General features: G+C 50.8%; 8 protein-coding genes across 8 annotated transcripts; 5 read left to right on the forward strand and 3 right to left on the reverse strand.

Moving 5' to 3' along the window:
* The first annotated feature begins 75 nt into the window (after positions 1-75).
* Positions 76-2008, forward strand: ASPVEDRAFT_35711 (F-box protein). Its single transcript, XM_040811057.1, has 2 exons — positions 76-1290; positions 1364-2008. The coding sequence occupies exons 1-2, from the start codon at positions 247-249 to the stop codon at positions 1508-1510; spliced, it is 1191 nt and encodes a 396-aa protein (XP_040662092.1). The 5' UTR covers positions 76-246; the 3' UTR covers positions 1511-2008.
* Positions 2009-2118: 110 nt separating this feature from the next.
* ASPVEDRAFT_119298 (uncharacterized protein) lies at positions 2119-7386 on the forward strand (the record flags this gene model as incomplete). Its single annotated transcript, XM_040805682.1, has 11 exons — positions 2119-2361; positions 2417-2620; positions 2683-3680; positions 3735-3880; positions 4392-4917; positions 4985-5649; positions 5708-5786; position 6144; positions 6233-6362; positions 6444-6533; positions 6599-7386. 11 exons carry the CDS (start codon positions 2119-2121, stop codon positions 7384-7386), a joined length of 3870 nt encoding a protein of 1289 aa, XP_040662093.1.
* Positions 7387-7673: 287 nt separating this feature from the next.
* Positions 7674-8070, reverse strand: ASPVEDRAFT_48560 (COX assembly mitochondrial protein; the record flags this gene model as incomplete). The annotated part of the gene is made up of 2 exons (XM_040814029.1): positions 7674-7948; positions 8037-8070. 2 exons carry the CDS (start codon positions 8068-8070, stop codon positions 7674-7676), a joined length of 309 nt encoding a protein of 102 aa, XP_040662094.1.
* A 383-nt stretch (positions 8071-8453) lies between these two features.
* Positions 8454-10127, forward strand: ASPVEDRAFT_120720 (rRNA-processing protein PWP1; the record flags this gene model as incomplete). The annotated part of the gene is made up of 2 exons (XM_040805814.1): positions 8454-8701; positions 8762-10127. 2 exons carry the CDS (start codon positions 8454-8456, stop codon positions 10125-10127), a joined length of 1614 nt encoding a protein of 537 aa, XP_040662095.1.
* Positions 10128-12195: 2068 nt separating this feature from the next.
* ASPVEDRAFT_232718 (uncharacterized protein) lies at positions 12196-13624 on the forward strand. Its single transcript, XM_040809532.1, has one exon. The coding sequence runs from the start codon at positions 12492-12494 to the stop codon at positions 13242-13244; it is 753 nt and encodes a 250-aa protein (XP_040662096.1). The 5' UTR covers positions 12196-12491; the 3' UTR covers positions 13245-13624.
* Positions 13625-13734: 110 nt separating this feature from the next.
* On the forward strand, positions 13735-16367 carry ASPVEDRAFT_35717 (rDNA-binding RNA polymerase I transcriptional factor). Its single transcript, XM_040811058.1, has one exon. It carries the CDS (start codon positions 14055-14057, stop codon positions 16188-16190), a length of 2136 nt encoding a protein of 711 aa, XP_040662097.1. The 5' UTR covers positions 13735-14054; the 3' UTR covers positions 16191-16367.
* A 154-nt stretch (positions 16368-16521) lies between these two features.
* Positions 16522-18582, reverse strand: ASPVEDRAFT_120963 (serine hydrolase domain-containing protein; the record flags this gene model as incomplete). The annotated part of the gene is made up of 4 exons (XM_040805841.1): positions 16522-17476; positions 17543-17798; positions 17850-17969; positions 18024-18582. 4 exons carry the CDS (start codon positions 18580-18582, stop codon positions 16522-16524), a joined length of 1890 nt encoding a protein of 629 aa, XP_040662098.1.
* Positions 18583-19118: 536 nt separating this feature from the next.
* Positions 19119-20129, reverse strand: ASPVEDRAFT_120037 (alpha/beta hydrolase; the record flags this gene model as incomplete). The annotated part of the gene is made up of 1 exon (XM_040805763.1): positions 19119-20129. One exon carries the CDS (start codon positions 20127-20129, stop codon positions 19119-19121), a length of 1011 nt encoding a protein of 336 aa, XP_040662099.1.
* Between the last annotated feature and the right edge of the window lie 49 nt (positions 20130-20178).

Consider the following 20178-nt stretch of genomic DNA (forward strand, 5'->3'; position numbering starts at 1 on the left):
CCCCCCACGCCTATATACTCGTCTCGTTCCCTAAAACGTCAGAATATGTTTTTACAGTCTGACGGGAAGCCGTAGATTTGTACAACAGGTCGAGAAGGATTCCGTGTGACGTTACTCAACCCTACGCCATCCTGCCGAGAAAGAACCCTTGCTCTTTCGCCAGGACTGATATACCCGGTTAGGGCATATTGGAGTCCGACACTATTCGCCATCGCATTCAAGAACGACAGTTTCGGAGAGAAAGCAATGGCAAGAAGAGATGAATCGACTCTGGGAGGCCCGTCTTCCTTTTCCTCTTTAACTGATTGGATTCGATGTCTTCCCCCGGAGCTAGTCCTACAGATATTAACCTATCTTCCATTCGAAGATTTGCTTGCCTTTGGGTCCACCAGCCGCTTGAACAATGAATACCATATTGTGAGCATGAAAAGATTGAGGCTAGGAGTTTTCGAGAAACGAGTGCACTCGATCATTTCCCTCCTCCAGGCCGGGTGGGCTAGCCCTGATCATCTGGGTAGTGGCTGGGTTGATCAAGAGGCCGAACGAAGCTATACAATTTCCGTCGTCCAGCAGCCAGTTAAGTCAACGAAACAATGGCCACTGCGCGGAAGCCCTTGCCATACAGTATACCCGAGAAACAGCGGTCCAAAGTTACGTGAAAAGCCACAATCGCAAGAACAAATGATCCGAATACAGAACAGAATAATCGCTAGTGTCCTACGACGCTACGGGCCGTCGCTACGGAATCTCGAATTCATGGCATATGACCTCAACACCCATGGCGCATCTGCCTTGGGCACCCGCTGTCAGCACACTCTCCGTCACCTTGCACTGCGCTTTGAACACCAACATATCCGAGATGGAGTTATGAGGCCAAGTACATGGCTTCACCCGGCCCCTGGCAACGAAGCATGGAATTTGCTTATCGGAATTGGGCGATTTAAGGATACTGGGCTTAACAGCCTTGAGACTTTGATTTTGGAGCGAGCAGGCATCACACCGTGGCAATTGATGATGCTTGTTAAAAAGAACCCTAATTTGACGACCTTGAAGCTGAGGACTTGTCGGGGTGCCCAGCCTGAGTTTTTGTACTGGCTAGGCGGCATCCGACATGGCTTGGATGATGAAATGGGGCAACTTCACGGGCCGACACCGGGTGCGAAGCTTGAAGTTCTCTCACTAGAGCATTGTCATCGACTGCTCGAATACCCCATCGATGATCGGAATAGTCTAAAGGACCAGGAATGTGACAAGGGCTTTGAATGGGTGAGGGGTTTATGCAACCTGCGGGTGAGTTGACAACCGGTTAACTCTGGTCGATTTCCTAAGATGATATAAGTCTGTCTACTAACACTTGTGGCAGTCACTCTCTTTCAGCGAAAGCGCGAACATCCCATCGGAGCTTGTTGATAGAGCAAACAAGCTGATTTGGAAAATCCCTGAGGTCACCCTGCCTTACTGCCTCCACGACGGGAACGCCGTCATTGCAGTCGATCCCAAGTGGACGTGAGCTGGCACTGGCAATGATGCCGCACTGCCTTGTGCTGGAATACTTATGAATTAACGAAGAACATATTGATCTTAATACACCATATAGCAAATTATTAGATGCAAAGACCCGGGCTTCAGTAGCCTTATATTATATTTCCCAGCTATTTCAAATTTGGAGTTGGTGATGACAGTGTTGTTGTTGTTGTATGAGCAAAATATCACCTTGCAGGATAAGAGATGCAGTGCCATCAAATTTCAATTCACTGTTCTAGGGACCCCTAATCTTGGTCAGGAGAATTCAACAAAAGCTGATGACTTTGTTGTCTGGGGACGCGTTTGTCTAGAGGAAGGTCTCACTGTGTTCAATGCTCCTGCCATCCTGTAACCTCAGCCCAGGTAAAGCCTCACTCAACACAATTACTCTACCACTTGAGAGATTTATCCCTCAGTCTTTACCCAGCAACTTGCACACTCTTCTTGCAGCCTTTATTGCCCTCAAATCTGTCTCAGACCCCGCTCGTCCATCCATTTCCCTTCCTCAGTGCACTTCTTATCCCGAAGTGTTACTCTACGTGATATCTTCAATTGTCGCTGTCACGCACTTCATTCATTCACGCACTGCCCTCCATGAGTAACTACAGGTCTCGCTCATTCCTTTGGGAAATGATCTTTCGCAAGTTGTTTCCAAAGCGCAGGTCTCTTTCAAGATCAACTGGTTCTGAGACAAGCTGGTGTGGTGTTGAGCCCTCTACAATTGATGACCATAAGGACGGATTTTACAAATACTCACAGGAAATACTGGAGCAAGAGAGGCGCGAAGAGATGAGACTACGATCATCAAACAGTACCGATGTTTCGTACGCATCGGCAGTAAGTTGATTCTGTAATCAAATATCTTGTTCCGGCCGCATGGTTAACGAGATAGCTCATGGGACCGACGGACAGACCTGCGCTTCCTTACACCGTGAGCTCGCCCGATTGGAATATATTCTCGTCTTTTGTCAAATCCCTGGAGGGGATCGATGCGGAAGCCTCCCGCGAGATCCTCAGCAGCGTTCTTTTGGTTTGGTCCAGGGTCTACTCAGTTTCCAAAGTTGTTGTGATGGCCTTCATGCATTACGGCGTGGAAGTAGGTAATCCAGACAATTTGCTCTAGTTGAAAATGCTGATGGTCTGGCTTTTGTTTACTAGCTTGATAATACCCCAGACAGCATATTGGCTCATATCAAACGTGCTGAGGAACTCGTTACCTCCAACTCGATCGCTGACCTTATTGACAACACAGAGAGCTTGTACTACGTTCTATATGCCCGGCTCATCATGGAGATTGCCGCTGCCAATCTATGTGCTTCATTTACCCTAGAATTCCGCCGCCTGGCGATCAAAAGCGGTTCTTTCATTCTTCCTGAGCCTGGCCAGCTGTGCAAAATGCTCTACATCTTCAAGCAGACCTTGGATGAGCCTAACGTTTGTGTTAACCTCAACAGAGAACTTGTCACAGAACACCAGAAGGACTATATCCGTCGTTCTGCGGAGAGAGCACATGATGGAAGTTTCATTTTGGATGATCTCATTGGATACCGTCCTCATGCATTCAGCATCATCAACGACAAATCCTCTGAGTTTTGCCAGGCGTGGAACAGAGAAGGCGTGCTGTACGAGATGCCACCAAAGGATGTTCTTGTGCTTCAGTCTGAAAAGTATCTTTGTTTTACCCCTAAACACGCGGTCCAACATGCAGCTCCAGCATTGAACCTTCCTTTCATTGAGCTACACACTATCCCCAAGGACGTCTGGGATCGCGAAATCATCCTTGACAATCGCCAGGCCACTCTAGCAAAGTTAGAAGGAAAAACGGTGGGAGAGCTACGCCGCAAAGACGGTCGACGCCGCTTAATCGACCTGGTCCGAGAAAGAAAGTGTATATGCCGGTCGGCCTGTATCTGCGCTCATGAGTGCACTTTAGACGTCGAGTGTCATTGCCCCTGCTCTGAGCGGATGTTGAGCCTTATGGTCGCGAAACGCAGAAACAGTGTCGGGCCTCTTCCATTCGGTTCCCGATGCAGTGCCCTTGCCAAATCGACCTTTCAGGGTATAGCATCCGTTCGGCCCGACGTGGATGATATGGAGCTTTCCGTGGAGGTGGATAGGGCTATCATTCTCCTCTGTGAAGAGATCCGCAAGCAGCGGTCTGCAGCTGCCATGACCAGCGGCACAATCATCTGAACGAAAATCGATGAGAGGGTTGGGGATAAGCCGGTTACGGGAGTATCGGAGTGTAGGGACAAGCGGCTCGGAGTGGGTGTGTTTTCCGTGGGGCCGCCATCAGTCGATTACAATCATACGGGTGAGATTGAGTCAGACCGTGGTGTTGCATCCACGATCAGGAGTCCATTTACGAATATGTTTCAGAATTCCATGTGCTTAAGGCAGTCTCTGAAGCCAGAATATTCCAATGATACATTCTCGTACACTTTGAAATAACTGAATGATCCACGAGGTGTAGAAGGCGCAGCCATCAACAATGCCCGTATCCGAAGCGGAGAAGAGGGTGGTCCGTGTACTCTGTACAAGTGAGCACAGGCTGACCAGGCACGCAAATGCCGCCCCGTAGTCCAAAAGCTACAGAGTAAAAATCAGACTATCCAACGAGAGATCGTATGCAGATTGTAGTCATTTCTGCGTCCATCACTGGCTCAACAAAGCGAGCGGTGATTCTAGTTCAAGGTTAAAAGAGCCGTCTCCCGTCGCCCAGTTTCCCCTAGGTAAAAAAAAAGGCCCCCCCAACACCGAACCTTCAAATCTCCCGGGTAAAGACTCAACCTCTCACTCCCTCCACCATTAAGCCGCCTCCAACCACATATTCGCTATTGTGGAGTGTGCGTTTCGTGGAGAAAGAGTCCGTGCTTCACACAGAGCCATCAAACAATACCTTTTTCTTGCGGGCATGGTGCCTAGGATCCCTGGGACCCCCTCCGCAGTATCCCCGTCCTCCTCGTCGCTGTCGCGGGCGTCAGCCTCATCCTCACTCCCACTCCACACACGGTGGACCAGGGCCCCCAAGAAGACCCTGGTGCGGCGCTACCATCGCGCCGTTTGGCCTTCCTACGGGATCACCACCCCCGTCCCCGACCGTTGCCCGCAGTTGCCCGTCCTTAGATCGCCCTTCTACTTTCAAACGGGCTACGCGCTGTGCGCCAAACGGACCCCGCGGCCCTTTCCACCGCCGTTCTTGTCTCCGCCATCCTCGTCATTCTCGGACCCGTTGACAACACACTATCACAGCCAGGATAAGAGATTATCCGTCAGAGGGGAGCTCGTTCGGGGTCTGAACAACGGCGATGACGCGGTGCTGGTTACGGAGAATTTGCTGGGGGTGAACGACGGGGTAGGAGCGTGGGCGACGAAGCCGAGAGGTCACGCAGCGTATGTGCTATGATCCATTCCAATCCTCTACTGTCTTGTGGCCGCCAATACTAACGGTTTTGGGTAGACTGTGGTCTAGGCTTATACTCCATTTCTGGGCCCTGGAAATCGAGCGAATATCCAATCCAGAAGCCACGGTTGACCCTATCGCGTACCTCCAGCAAGCCTACGAAGAAACGATAGAAGCTACAGCGGCCCCGAGCGAATGGTTTGGGACGACGACGTCGGTAACGGCCCTCCTGCACAAAAAGTTAAGCGGCGACGGCACGGAGAAGCCTTTATTATACGTGACGAATATAGGCGACTGCAAGGTCCTGGTAATCCGGCCCATCGAACAAAAGGTCATTTTCCGAACCCAGGAGCAATGGCACTGGTTCGATTGTCCGATGCAGCTGGGGACGAATAGCGTGGATACACCGCGCGAGAACGCCGCGCTGTCGCTGGTCGATCTGCATGAAGAGGATATTGTTCTCGCGCTCTCGGATGGGGTCCTTGATAACCTCTGGGAACATGAAATTCTATCTATCACCCTCGAGGGTCTCAAGAAGTGGGACCACGGACGGTACGACGATAAGGAGCTTGACTGGGCGCCGCCAGCTGTACTTGCGGAGGAAAAAATGGTATTCTTGGCTCGGGAATTACTGAAAGCCGCGCTGGCGGTGGCCCAAGATCCATTTGCTGAGAGTCCTTACATGGAGAAGGCGGTCGAAGAAGGCTTAGCCATCCAGGGTGGTAAGTATATACATGGACCTTTCCTTTTTATTAGATTGTTGACTAATCCTTTGAATAGGGAAAATGGACGATATCAGTGTGGTTGTTGGCTCCTGCAAGAGGAGACAGCGCGAAACACACCTGGACTCGACGGAGCCGTCATCTGATGATCGGCTGGCTGGCTGATCATGACTATGAACTTTACTTCGCCAAAACAACTTATAGAATTCGAACATAATGTGACACGATTTTTTAAAGGAATTGCATATGGATGGGTATATGGAAAGAGGGCATACTATAACCTGGCACTGATTGTGATTGTTTTTTTGTTTAATATGGGTGGGGTTTGCATTTGCATGGATTGGTGACTCGAACATTGTTACTGCTCAACTAGGGGGTTTCTCACGTACACTTTAATCAAAGAATACCCCTCATACATCATATATATTTTCCTTGCTTAGGCTTGCCAGTATGTTCAATATCTACGGATACAACTGTTATGTTGTAATTCACAGAGTGCACGGACCATATTGATATCAGAAGCATCTACCGCCCGGCAGAAAAAAAGATGAACCAAAAAAATTCCGATGAAGAGCAGTAGCAGCTCAACAACATCAAATCAACGAAACAGTCGAAAACAGCCAAAATGAGGGCCAAGCGATCCAAGAAATACCGCAAGCTTATGCATCAATATGAGCTGGCTTTCGGTTTCCGTGAGCCGTATCAAGTGCTCGGTATGCGCATTCTTCCTTTTCCATCTCCGCAATACGATGTTCTGAGGCGACGAAGACGATTGCTAACTGAATCAATTGCAGTTGACTCGAATTTACTTCGCGCAGTACATTCGTTCAAAATGGATTTAATACCCGCTTTGGAGAGAACACTACAGGGACAAGTCAAGCCATGTACGCTCCGCACCTCCGTGCGATCTCCGCTGTCAAGACTTTCATGAAACTAACCGAAGCTCTAGTATTAACGAAATGCTCCCTCGCATCAATAATGGCTGGCCAGCCTACGAACCCACGGACCAACAATACTGTCCGCCCAGAGTTCCTCCCCCCACCAACGACCCTCCCGCTCCGGCATTGCTCGCATAACGAAGACTCCTCACCCATCGATGAAGCAAGCTGCCTCCTCTCCCTCCTCTCGCCTCTGTCAGATGTCAAGCGGAACAAAGAGCATTACACCCTCGCCACAGCTGACCCTCCAGCGCCGAAGTCGAATTCGACACAACAAGATGCGGGGAAGAAGCGCAAACGGGATGGAGACGAGGCATTCCAGGCTTTGAAACGTGCCCAGGGTCTTCGGCGCGGCGCGCGCTCGATCCCAGGTGTGCCGATTGTATATGTGAAGCGATCTGTGATGATTCTGGAGCCGATGAGTGCGCCGTCTGAGGGTATCAGAGAGGGGGTGGAGCAGGATAAGTTCCGGGTTGGGCTGAATAACCCTGAGGCGCGGACTAGTCAGGGAAGTGGAGAAAAGAAGAAGAAGAGGGAGTTGAAGAAGGTTAAGGGCCCGAACCCATTGAGTGTAAAGAAGCCGAAGAAGAGGGCGGAGGACCGGCCTAGCTCAAAGGGGGAGAGGACAGGCGATGAGGGAGAGAAGCGAGATGATTCTGATAAGCTCGCGGAGGACGGGGAGGCTGCGCCGAAGGCGAAAAGGAGACGGCGGCATCATAAGGGTCCAAGACAGGGTGAAACTGGTGAAGACGGAGACGAGGGGGTGGCTACGGCTTTGGTTGAATCCGGCGATGACTAGCCGACTTATGAAAAGAACATTTTTGTTTTCCGTCTGGTATGGCGTTTTGGTTGGGTAAAGCAGAATCGTATACAGCACATATCATACATTCTTCAAACATACACAAATATCCTTTGAGTATGATAGACCATCTTTATCAAGCCGTATATACAGTGACAAAAAGTCTCTGGAAGATGAGAAGAGAAAAGCTAACCAATCGAACACCGAAACACCCGAAATATGCAACTAGTATACATAACCGCAGCTTCATATACCGAGAACTCTCTAAGCTCCCGCATATCAAATTCTCATTGTTTCTCTGCACCAGCAGAAGTAGCCGGTGTACTGCTGCCTGGAGCGCTGGCCGGGACACCAGACACAGCAGCTCTTTCATCAGCCCAGATCTTTTCAATGCGCCTCCTCTTCTCCCGCGCATCGTCGCGATTGCGCTTTGCCCGCTCGTACCGCTCACCCGCCAAACAGCGGTTAACCTCTCGCTTGATGTCGTTGCAGTTCCCTAAGGCTTTATGCAGGAAGCCCTGGGCGTGGCATTGGTCGAGAGCAGTCATGATCTCTTCGCAGTCTAATGGTAGGTTACGTTAGTGGGCTGGGCTGTCAATGCCCTGGATTTTTTGAAGACGCCGCATATGTGGATATAGAGGGTCACGTACTGATGTTATACGGGGTGTGAAGGTGAGAATGCATTTTGATCTGCGGTTATACTGCTTTTTCTTTGTCTTTGATGGTCGGTGTTTGAACCGAGTAGATCGTCTTGATCTCCGTCGGGGACTTTCTCATAGTTTGCCGAGAATGGGATGAAACAGATAGGCGGTGTATAATGCGGTAAGTACTTCTGCCTGGCGGAAACTGTCCCTCGCCAAAAAAAAAAAAAAAATCTACAGAAACAGGAAACCAAAGGTTTTGGAGGGGTGAATTGAAGACCATTTTTACTTTTGGGGAGCTCTTGATTTCAGCCCAGGCTTTTCCTTATATCGATACGGGAGTGTGCCCCCGTGTAGAGTACATTTTTCTTTTCTCCTTTTTCATTTTTTTGATTTGAGAATTTGTTTTTTATATTCGTTTTAACGATGTCTATGATCACTACTTCCGCGTGGGTGCGGCGCGGCGTCGCGGCCCAATTCCCCACGAAATACGAAATTGATGAGAAGGAGATGGATCGCATATCGAAGCTGGCACGGATGCAGCTGGAAGATGCACAGGAGGATCTGAATGCGGCCCAGAGTAATGGCGACTCTGGGAATAAGGATGATGATGCGATGGAGGAGGACGATGCGGAGGAGAAAGGCGAGACAAAGGATGCATCTAAAAAGAAGACGTGGGTTTACCCTTTCTGCCGGTTGGTTGGTATCGGTGGGAGCTAACTGGGATGAAACAGTGACGACGATGACGATTTAAAAGAGTACGATCTCGATCACTACGATAGCGACGAGGTGGATGAGGATGGCGAAAAAACCACCATGTTCGGCAATGTGAAGTCTTTAGCATACCACGAGCCCAACGAAGAGGACCCCTACCTAGTCGTTCCAGAGGAAGAAGATGATGAGGAGCGGGAGGAGCTACAGATCCTTCCTACAGATAACTTGCTGCTGGCGGGTAAGGTCGAGGATGAGGTGGCTCACCTTGAAGTCTACGTTTACGAGGATGCGGCGGATAACCTCTATGTGCACCATGATATCATGCTGCCCGCCATCCCTTTGTGTGTGGAATGGCTGGACTTCCCTGTTGGGAAATCTGCCGATAACGCTACCACGACAGGAAATTTTGTCGCCGTGGGAACTATGGAGCCTGATATTGAAGTTTGGGATTTGGATGTTGTGGATTCCATGTACCCCAATGCCATTCTCGGCCAGGGCGGTGCGGACGCGGAAGGTGACGCCAAAAAGTCCAAGAAGAAGAAGAAGACCAAGGCGAATGATGAGTTCCACGTTGACTCTGTTCTCGCCCTTGCTGCCAACCGGCAACATCGCAACCTCCTAGCTTCCGCTTCGGCCGATCGTACGGTCAAACTTTGGGACTTGAACACAGCCAAAAGCGCAAAATCATACAGCCACCACACAGACAAGGTGTGCTCTCTAGACTGGCATCCAAAGGAGTCCACCGTCCTTCTCAGTGGTAGCTACGACCGCACCATCGTCGCCGCGGATATGAGGACCCCCGATTCGAAGGCACGATGGGGCGTGGACGCCGATGTCGAGACTGTGCGCTGGGACGTGCACGATCCTAACTATTTCTACGTTACAACCGACGGCGGTATGGTCTACCGGTACGATATTCGAAACGTGCCTGCCACACCCAAGGACTCCAAGCCAGTATGGTCCTTGCAGGCGCACGACTCCTCCGTGTCTTCCTTCGATATCAACCCGGCCATCCCCGGCTTCATCGCCACGGGTTCCACCGACAAGCAAGTTAAGCTGTGGAATGTCGAGAACGATAAGCCTAGCATGGTTGTCTCTCGGAAGCTGGAAGTGGGCAAGGTCTTCTCGACTAACTTTGCGCCGGATTCTGAAGTTGGGTTCCGCCTGGCGGTGGCGGGAAGCAAGGGCTCTGTTCAGATCTGGGACACCTCAACCAACGCGGCAGTGCGTCGGGCCTTCGTCTCCCGCATGCCGTCTCTTCAGGGCGATGTACAAGAACGTATGGTGGGTATGCAGCCCGATCAGGATGAGTCCGATGATGATGGTGCGCCTGAGACTGGTGCTGCGGGAGGCGCGGATGGCTGGGAGTCAATGGATGAGGATTAAAGTGTCTAAATCTGGAAATACATTAAGAAGCGCACAGGCCACTGATGGCTATATGAGAATATTAGATGGATTTTTTATATAGCGTACTCGACGAGCCGTCAGTTAACGTGCAATGAAAAGTTGAGATACCCATTACTCAGAGCCCTGACATCCTAACGCCACTACTAGCGAGTATCCCTCATCAACTTACTGTCAATTTCCTGCAAATAGCATCATTAATGTTCTCGCCGTGAACCAAAACTTCACGCAGTATTAGAGATACTCAGACTGCGATCTGCATAATGGTTTCCCTTTATGAGGGTTGAGTATGAAGCCTGGGCCCTCGGGAAATCAAAACCGTGCGATCGCAATAATGACTACACCGTCCAGTGAAATAGCTAATAGCCTCTCAATAGTTCACAATAGTATTATGACGTCGAGAAACACTTTGGATGTGTCCTCGCGGATATATCCTGTCGTGTCTACTTATAGCACTCGGACCGTGCAGTCACTTGGAAGTTTGCTGTCGAGCACCCAGGTCTCGAACGGGAACGGACTTCGACCCGTGGACTGGACATCTGGACGTATCACCCGCCAGTCCTGTCCAGCTGCATGGACCATTTGCTAGATGCGTTGTCCCTCCAGCGATCTCGACAGCAGTTCTTTCCATGTCACCACTGTCTCAGCGGACTCTGACGAAATACGGCTTTTGCAAATGTATTGATCCCGACAGTCCAGTCGACGCCGTGGACAAACGGTGGGTTTCCACGGTCGGCCCCACGAGAGTGGGGGAACGACTGATCTGGCCAACATTGACAATTATTGGACCAAGTCGACCAGGTTCGGGATGAATTGTGTCCAGACAACAGAGCAGATGACGCCGAGCGCTTGTCCTTTTTTGTAGTCAAGGTCTGTTGTGTTTAAAATCGTCGATGCGATCGAAAGTACCACGATCCCTCACATAGAGGCGATTTCCTCTCCGAAATGGATGCAACGTCCAAGGACCTGAGTTATCATTCTGAGACGAGTCGGCGGATAATCGCTGTTTCATTTCCCACTACTTGAGGCAGTCGGGCGTTTCTAGAGGCCACGGCGTTCCCGTTCCTGGCGCCAAAGCGAACCGGCGCGAGTGCAAGCACACCTTGGGCTGACCCGGCCGAAGATGACTGGTCGAAATTGATAGACTTTCATTTTCGTCTGACAAAGTTCAGCCAATTATAGCCTTAGATTCATGTTAGCTTTCAGGTCCTCACTCCATCCCATTCGACTCCTCAGGGTGACGATCGCGTCTGGAAGTGTGACAAGTTGACAACCGAGAGGCCCATGATTCCCACATCGGCAGTATCAGCTGGCCCTGTCTTCTGGTTTTTGCCATCGGAGAGGTGGCACTTGGTCGCCATGTAAAATTCGCCGGGAGAAAGGAGGGTCTAGGTTCAGCCTTAAAGCGAACCGTGGACTCGGAATAGTAGACGACCGTGGTTCCTCGTTGAAAAACTGAAAACCGCTCAGTCGAACCAAACTCAAGGCGAGCAAAGGACCCTTGGGCGTCAGATTTTTCGTCTGGTTCGGGCGTTCGGATTGGAGAACGTGGGAAGCGTGGGCAAAAGTAAGGACAAAGATCGCGGTTCGACGGGCAGTGAGTGGCCCGACTGGGGGCACGGAGAGTGCACTTGCGCAGATTGCCCAGACCCTTTGGCCTCCATCTCGTGTTCTTCACCCGTCGCCTCCCTCGCTTTCTTCCCTCCTTCTCTCCTCCAGGTTCCGTCCTGGATTCCGTCTTCTCTCCTTTCCATTCTCCAGTCCTTGATCGGAGTGTCCTAGATTCTTTCCTTCTCTAGGTGCTGGTCCTTGGGTTTATATTCTTCAATTCTCTTCTTTCTCTTCGGCGAGTCCTGGTTGTCCGCCCAGATCTTCACTGTACAATCTTGCGCTGCTGCAGCAACTCGACACCCCTTGAGTTAGGCAGCCTCCCCCTCTTCGGAGAACGACTTAAAACTTTCATTGAATCTCTTCTGCTGTGCAAAGAGAAAAAAATACGGAACTCCATTCCTGCGCTCATTCGTTGACTCATCGAAAGCCATACCATTTACGAGACTACGTACGACTCTATCTGATAACGGATAGCCGTTGATAGATCTTCCATTCTTTACGAATCCCCACTCCCGCGATCGTCCACCGCACATTCTTGGTCTCCCCGCTAAGAGAACGTCAATACAAAAGTGTCGAAAACGATCTATTGGGTGCCTCTAAAAATAGGAAATACTCGACAAGCAATCTAAAATAGCGCACGAAAGGAAGCATATATCACTCGGCCTGTTCCGAAACTCGATGTGTTAGGGATTCTCGACTTGACCCCATCGCATAGTATATTCGCAGACTTTCACAATGTCAACTCTCACTCGGGCGTTTACCAAGCGCTCCAAGCGCGTTGAGGTGTCTTCGCCAATGCCCTACCGTGAAGGCCAGCCGAAGTTCTCCTCCGGTACGATAAAGCGAGGCAAGATCTCTGGGCCGGTAGAGCTCCTGTCCACGACAAATATGCTTGCCTACAATGCCCCGGATCTCAACTCGGCGTCTTCTTCCTCCACTTCGTCATTACAATCGCCCGACGACTCGGAACTTTCATTCACTCAACACGGCATCACCTCGCCAGTTACTTCACCCGAAGAATCGCCAATTGAACCAAATCCACTTTCAGGATATTTCCCAAAACGGTCCGCGACCTTAACAAGCCATCCGCGGTCGTCCTCGTCAACGACATCCTCCAATGATGCCCCAATGATCCCTAGACGTGCACTCTCTCACACCAAACGAACACACCAGGAGGTAGCGCGACAGCGCTCCATGAAGCGCATGTCCCCTCCACCACTACACGCGAATCGCTCTAATACTTCTGCCCAACCATCTTACGATGACTATAATGCCGAGCCACATCCGTTCGGGAAGGAGCTGGAGCAAGTAAGCGAAGTGGTTGAGGAGTTTGGAGGTGCCCCTCTGTTTGATGAGGAAGAGCGGATCTTGCACAGTAAGGGATTGAAGAAGTATTCGGTGAACGACTATCTTGTGGAGATCGAAGACCTCTATGGTAGTATCTTCGACGATCGGCTGGGCCCGATAGCTTCCACATCCTGGCTATGAAATATCAAAAGCCAAAACGTCTTTCTACTCCTGCGGAGAGGAAAGGCTCGATGTCCGGCCTTTCCGCCGATGTCATACATTTCACGACCAACCAATTTTCACTCCTTTACGACCTTTCACCTATTGCTGCTTTCGATTGCTGTTCGCTATATACCACGGGAGGTATTGCTACGGAACAATATCTCACTTTTCGCCTTTGTGTTTTTTTGTGTTATCTCTATTTGAGATGTGTTATGGGTACTATACACTGGCTATGGTAGCGGACGCTTCAAACTGAAGAGAATTAGTTAGTCCTAGTTTTAGAATTATGAATGGAAATTCAGAAAACAATCAACTACCTCCTTGAAGAATGCTATATAACCGCAATAGGCAATTTGTAGGGTTCAATCGCGTTGATCACGCGCTGGTCACGGGCATTGCGGCCTCAGGCTCCACTTATTGCCCCACAGAAAAAAAAATCCATGGAGTCCACTTTTGTTTCTCCGCTTCAAGATCCTTGACCTCAAGCAACATCTTGCTCTCCTCCTTCGACTTTTCACGCCTATTCCATAGTCTGCCATCATTTTCCGGTTGACGCACGAGAGTAGAGTTCCTAAATCCTCGACTGTGATGGACCAGCTTATGAGGCTCCTCCCTGTGCATTCTTCCTTTCAAAGCGCTTAACCTTTGTAGCCACCGCGTTGTCGTGTGCTTGGTTTCCATTCTTATTGTTTGGCAGTTGGAGTCATTTAAAGCATCAAATGTTTCAGTTGCAGGCACTGCATTTGTTTTCTCAAAAAGTTTAGATTTTGATCAACTGTGTTATTACCCATGGTCTCCCTCTTCAGCGGCTCGCGTGGCCCAGCGACGGGACCACATACACCTTCAAAGATGATAACAACGTCTTCACCAGCGCCCATATTGAAGAACTCTAAGACACCAAACTCCGCCGCCGGAGTAAAGCACAGGATGGAGGAAATGGACCTGTCGCTTTCGCCCGCATCCTCCATTGCTGATGATGCAGATGGCCAGCCTAGTCCTCGGAAAAAAGCTCGCGTGCAGTTCGACGAAGACGTGGAAATGCGAGAGATTCCATACAGCAATAAGGTACAAAATGGGAGCCATGGAACAACGGACAAGAGCGCCGCTGTGGTGCGAGAGGAAGTGCGGCGGGCGATTCAACGGCATGTCTCGGGCGGCGATAGTGAGGCCTACGACCGAGTCAAGGAGATCTTCGCGACCAGCCCCCTGCGCCAGGATATGAACGGCATGCCACCAACAAATGTACCTACCCACAATACATTGAAACATCATCTTATGGGCCTTCTCTCGAATGTGGCAGCGCTGGATCGGAGCTGCAGCGGGTTAGTGAGTGCAGTACTGGGCAGCGAGTGGCTCGGGCGGGACGAATCGTACGTCAAACTGTACATTCGGTTCTTGGGTAACCTTGCTGCCGCCCAAGGAAGTTATCTGGCATCTGTGCTGAAGATGTTGACCAACTATATGGGTGAACTCCCTAAACGCACCGGGGGGCTGCCGGGGTATCCCCATGTACATCCCGCCGAGGCTTACACCCGCGTTCATATGGCCCTGCGTCACGTCATGCAGCTGGTCCCGTCTGGAAGCGGGTCTCTATCACCCATAATATCGACTCAGTTCCCTTTCGATACCGATTCAGCAAAGGCCAACATCGCCTATACACAAAACCTTGTCAGGGTTATCAGATATGCTCCAGAACTCCAAGCCGACATCCTAGCTCTCATTACCGAGAAACTGGTTAAGATTGACGTTCAAATTCAAGTGGATATGGAGGATCTCGAGGACGAAGAGGGCGAGGACGTCCTGCACGACATCTCGCCAGAGGCCGTGATGTTCGCCGAGGACTTGGACGACGATGACGACGACAACGCCTCGGTGATGAGTGACGAGTCTGTCGAGGAAGAATCCCGACGATTAAAGTCAATCAAGGAGAACATTCTCAAGCTTGACGGCATGATTGATACTCTGTTTGAATATTATTCACCACCCTTCACATCAGGCACTCTCGACGACCAGGAGAACGCCCTCGACCTCTTACTGAGCCATTTCCAAACCATCATCCTCCCTACCTATCGCTCCCGTCACTCACAATTCCTCCTCTTCCACTTCTCCCAATGCTCCCCTGTCCTTGTTGATCGCTTCGCCGCCACATGCGTTCAGCTCATCTTCAACAAAGCGCAACCCGCCATATTGCGCCAATCCGCCGCTGCCTACCTCGCCAGCTTCGTCGCGCGAGGCGCTCATATCTCCAGCGAAGTCGTCCGCGACGTCTTCGACCTCCTCGGCACACACCTAAATACCCTCCGCCTAGATTACGAACCCTCTTGCCGAGGGCCTGACCTCCGCCGCTTCGGGCCCTTCTACTCTACCGCCCAAGCCCTCCTCTACATCTTCTGTTTCCGCTGGCGCGACCTCACAACAGCCGCCATCGACGGTGACACACCCGAGCAAATCGACGATCTCGAACCTGAAGACATCATCTTCCCCCCTTCCATCCGAGACGTCCTCCACAAAGCTATTCTCTCCAAACTCAACCCCCTCAAAGTCTGCTCGCCAGCTATTGTCTCCCAATTTGCCCGCATGTCCCAACACCTCAACTTCATCTACGTCTTCACTATCCTCGAAACAAACAAGCGCCTCCGCATGTCTACATACCGCAACCTTGCTGCTCTTTCAGACCCCCGATTCAGCCAGGTTGAGCGCGAAACCCGCGCCGGCGATGATCTCGGCTACCAGCTCGATGCTTATTTCCCGTTCGACCCTTACCAGCTGCCGCGAAGTCGGCGATGGTTAGAGGGTGATTATGTGAATTGGCGTGGGATTCCTGGTCTTGATGACCGGGATGATGATGATGACAGTGATGAAGCGGAGTCGGATGAGGACGAGGACGATGACCTGAGTGATGGCACTGAAACGGATCATGAATGAATTGAAATATAGCTATACCGTCATGTCATAACATACGTATTATGTGATATCAGAATGTCGGCAAAAAAAACATTGGAAATATATATGATGACATATTATGACCTTCTATTTAACCTAATATATCTTCCATAGTAATGATAGGATATGAAATCTACACAAGAGCTATGTAACCTCGGAAAGAATATCAAACGAATATATAAGCATTAAACGAATTTAGCCGCAAAGAATAATGAGGTGAGGGTAATAAAAAAAAGGGGTAGAAAGGAAAACAAAACAGACTATCTTTATGTACAATTGAAAATCAACAACTCGAAGCAGACCAGAAGTGTAATTACCTCGTCAACAAACCGCTCCTCAACGCTGGAGCTTCAACGCCAATGATGTCCCCATTCCCCTTGTCAACAACAAACACGAACTTATCTAGACCAATTCCGCCGTACGTCATCCAGTCCACTGTTTGCCATGAACCACAGTATTGCGTGGCGGTATTCTGGCCTGGGAGGTCAGACATGAGTGAACTGCCGAGGGGGATGATGTCGAAATTGATGCGCCATTCCTGACGGACAAGCTGTGCGCCGCCGGTACTATTCTTATAGTCATGACTGCGTTGATGGCGACGGTGCCGTGCAATCAGTGCAGAAGCCTCTGAGGCTGGAACGGGTGTCTCCAGATCCGTAGGGTAAAGCCGGAGCTCATCAGGGAGGATGCCGATTCCGAGGGGTAGGAATTCGGCAGTCCAAATGGTCTTAATTGCGTCGATGATAGAGTTGTTGCCACGGGTGAAAGAAGTGAGTTTTAGGCCTGTGCCGTCGTCCATGTCGAGTGTAAGCTTCACTTTTTCGGTGCTGGAAGCGTTTTTCGACGATGAAGGGTTTGAAGTCCAAGTTCCAGTTAGTCGCCGGGCTTGAGATCTTGCTTCCTCCTCAACTGCTGGGAGGAATGTCCCTAGAACAGCGCGGTAGAGGATATCCAGTGAGTCCACGGGGCCAGCTGTGAGAACAGCAACGCCGATGCCGTACTGGTCTATGGCGGCAATTTGCGCCATGTAACCTATTGCGCCGCCGGACTTTCCATATATGTCGACAATGTGGGCGTGCTTGGGAGGAAGAACGTCTCTTGTGCGGAGAATCTCCCATGGTCGTCCGACGAGAGTATTGAGGGAGCTGGTGGTAGACCGGGGCTTGAGCCAATGGCGCACATCCGCAGGGGTGTCGAGGATGCTCTTGTTAAGGACTGTGCTGAGGAACGTACTTATGTCATTGGTAGAGGAGTACAGCCCGCCACCACTGGTAACAATATTAGCTGGGTTTTCCCCCAGCAGGGTGCTGAAGTTTAAGGGGAAAGACACTTACGGGGCGTTGAATCCGTAGTCGGTCCCCCAGCCGTTAGCTCCTGGAGGAATGACTGCTCTCTCTGTGTTTCCTGGAGACACGCCAGAGTTGACAAGGTTCAAGGGCTTATAGATTGTCTCGTCTAGCATCTGGGAGTAGTTCATGCCGGTGTGGGCCTCGAGGCATAGAGTGAAGAGAGTAAACGAGAGCTGGGAATAGATAGGCCGCGAGTTTATTGGGACGACCTGCTCTTTCGAGAGGAGGTTTTGAATCAATTCTGGAAATTGTTAATACACCCACTTTCTTAATGCACGGTTGAAAGACGTACGCTCTTTAGTACAGCCATCATTAAGCCCGATAACCCCACAGTCAGGGTAGACAGAGTCATTAAGATGCGGTAGCCCCAGACTTTCGTGGAAGGAATTGAGGAAGTAAAATTCGTAGAATACTAAATCAATCAATGCTCAGGTCCAAACTTTCGAAGAGAAAGAGACAATCTCACCATTGGAGGGGACGCCTGCCAGATGATCAACCAGCATTTCCAGCGTAATGTCCTCCCACGGAATCTTGGACTTGCTTGATCGTAACTGCGGCAAGAAGTTTGTAACGGGCGATTGCAGATCGACACCGGACTTGAGCACCATCAGATCCGAGAATACCTTCGATACCGAACCGATCAGGTACTGCGAATCTCCGTCGATTTTGGAAACACCCTTTTCGTTATTCTTTCCCCGGTGGTGGTATTCCCAGAAAGGTTTCACATCATCTTCGACCCCGGAGGGGCCGTAAGGGGAGACCAAGGCCAGAGAAAAGGAGACATTCTCGACAATCCAGCCAGCCTTAATCTCGCCATTTATGGCGGAGTTTAGCTTGCTGGAGAGGTTGTTTGCTGCATCTTTAATGTGTTTTGAGTTGGCCAGATCGGTTGGGCGAGGGAGAAGAGGGCCATCTGGGGGGCACCCAGTGTAGGAGGGAGAGGGAATAAGATCAGGTGGTGATGGGAGCTGGGCAGACGAAGCTGTGAAGAAGCCCGCGACGGCTAACAAGGAGAGGATCTGCATCTTGATGGCGACCGTTGACCCTGGGATTCTCATCCGCACTCATTGTAGCCAAGGAAGGGGGTTGGTTTATATAGATATCTGCACGGCATATTGGCTCAACCCCATGACGCAGTGCAGCGTGCATGCAGTCTCCAGCATGAACCCAAACTGAGAAGAATCCTGACATCTCATTGGCATGCTGCAAATATCAGGAGGCGCCTGAAGACATGGCGGTTCTACGTTTCCGCATTCGGCAAGTGTCGTATTCGCGACGGCGAAAAAAAGGGCTGCCAAGTCTGGGGATCGCCTTTAAATTGACGGCAAATACGAGCTGATCGCCGCCTTGAGCATGATCAGCAAAATGGGGAATACGATCGTATTCGGTAGTCAACGCTTGCTTATTACTGTACAGAATATGCCTCATTGCTCAAGTCCCAAGTGGCCAGTCTAACCTGAACGCCATGCCAATAAATGTGCCAGCAAGAATCTCTAATAGTAAACAAAATGTAAACACAATCAAACCAACCAACAAACCAGCAACGCGTAGTTAGCAATCATCACTGCCCAAAGATGGTCTTCATGTCTGCGCAAGCGTCTTGGTAGAGGATATTCACGTCCCTGGTGTCCCGGAACGGATTAGGTGACTTGTCCCAAGCGTGCCGTGCTCCTTCGATCATCATTGCGCGCACATGTTTGTTGATATTTAACAGCCGGCGGACAAACTGTTGGCCCTCGTTCAGCAGCATATCCCACTCGCAGATATAGAAAAATATATCGTGCGGTAACGAATCGCGCAATGCCTCATCGGTGGCGTGCACAGGCGACGCATATGGCGACCGACGCTCCTCGAGATCTGGTAGGTAAGCTTCGTCAAACAGATCGGTGAAGAAAGCCGGGAGCGTCTTGTCGGGATTGATGCTCATTGCACGACGGTGCTCACGGGGCTCATCAAAGTCGAGGATGGGATACCAGCAAAAGAGCGCAACAATATTGAGCTCGGTGGCGGTTGCATCCACGAGTTGATGAGTCGAGTCGGCCCGACTTAACCAGCGCTCATGCTCGGCCTGCAGGAGAAGGTCACGGTACCGCAGGGGCACCGTGACAGTCAAATTTCCACCAGCGGAGAAGCCGCTGATGGCAACGCGAGAGATGTCAAGACCTAACTCCTCGGCGTGTTTGGATAAATACTGAAGAGCCAGGACGCCGTCATCAACGGCGGCCGGGAACGGATGTTCGGGGGCCCGGCGATAACCAACACTAACCACGACGGCCCCAACTTCGGATAACACGGCTTGCGCCCATCGCGAATCGTCAGTCGGGCCTCCGAGTGTAAAGCCGCCTCCGTGGAAGTTTACGACAACCGGAAGCCGGCGGCCGTCCTTGCGACCGCTGTAGTAGCCCGATGGGCAGTAAAACTGTAAGTTGACCCTGGAGGATCCAGACGGGAACGAGCGGGAGAAAGTCACTCTCGGGGGACGCGGAGGGGGAATATTATGAAAGAACATGCCCAGACGCATCAGAAAGCGCCAAAAAATGGCCTGCACGTACAGCCACCAGCGAGAAGCCATGATAGCGACACCGTGCAGGTGGATGCGGGGGGCGGCAAGCGGGAAAAAA

This window comes from Aspergillus versicolor (assembly GCF_001890125.1).
Source record: "Aspergillus versicolor CBS 583.65 unplaced genomic scaffold ASPVEscaffold_1, whole genome shotgun sequence".
Lineage (NCBI taxonomy): Eukaryota > Fungi > Ascomycota > Eurotiomycetes > Eurotiales > Aspergillaceae > Aspergillus > Aspergillus versicolor.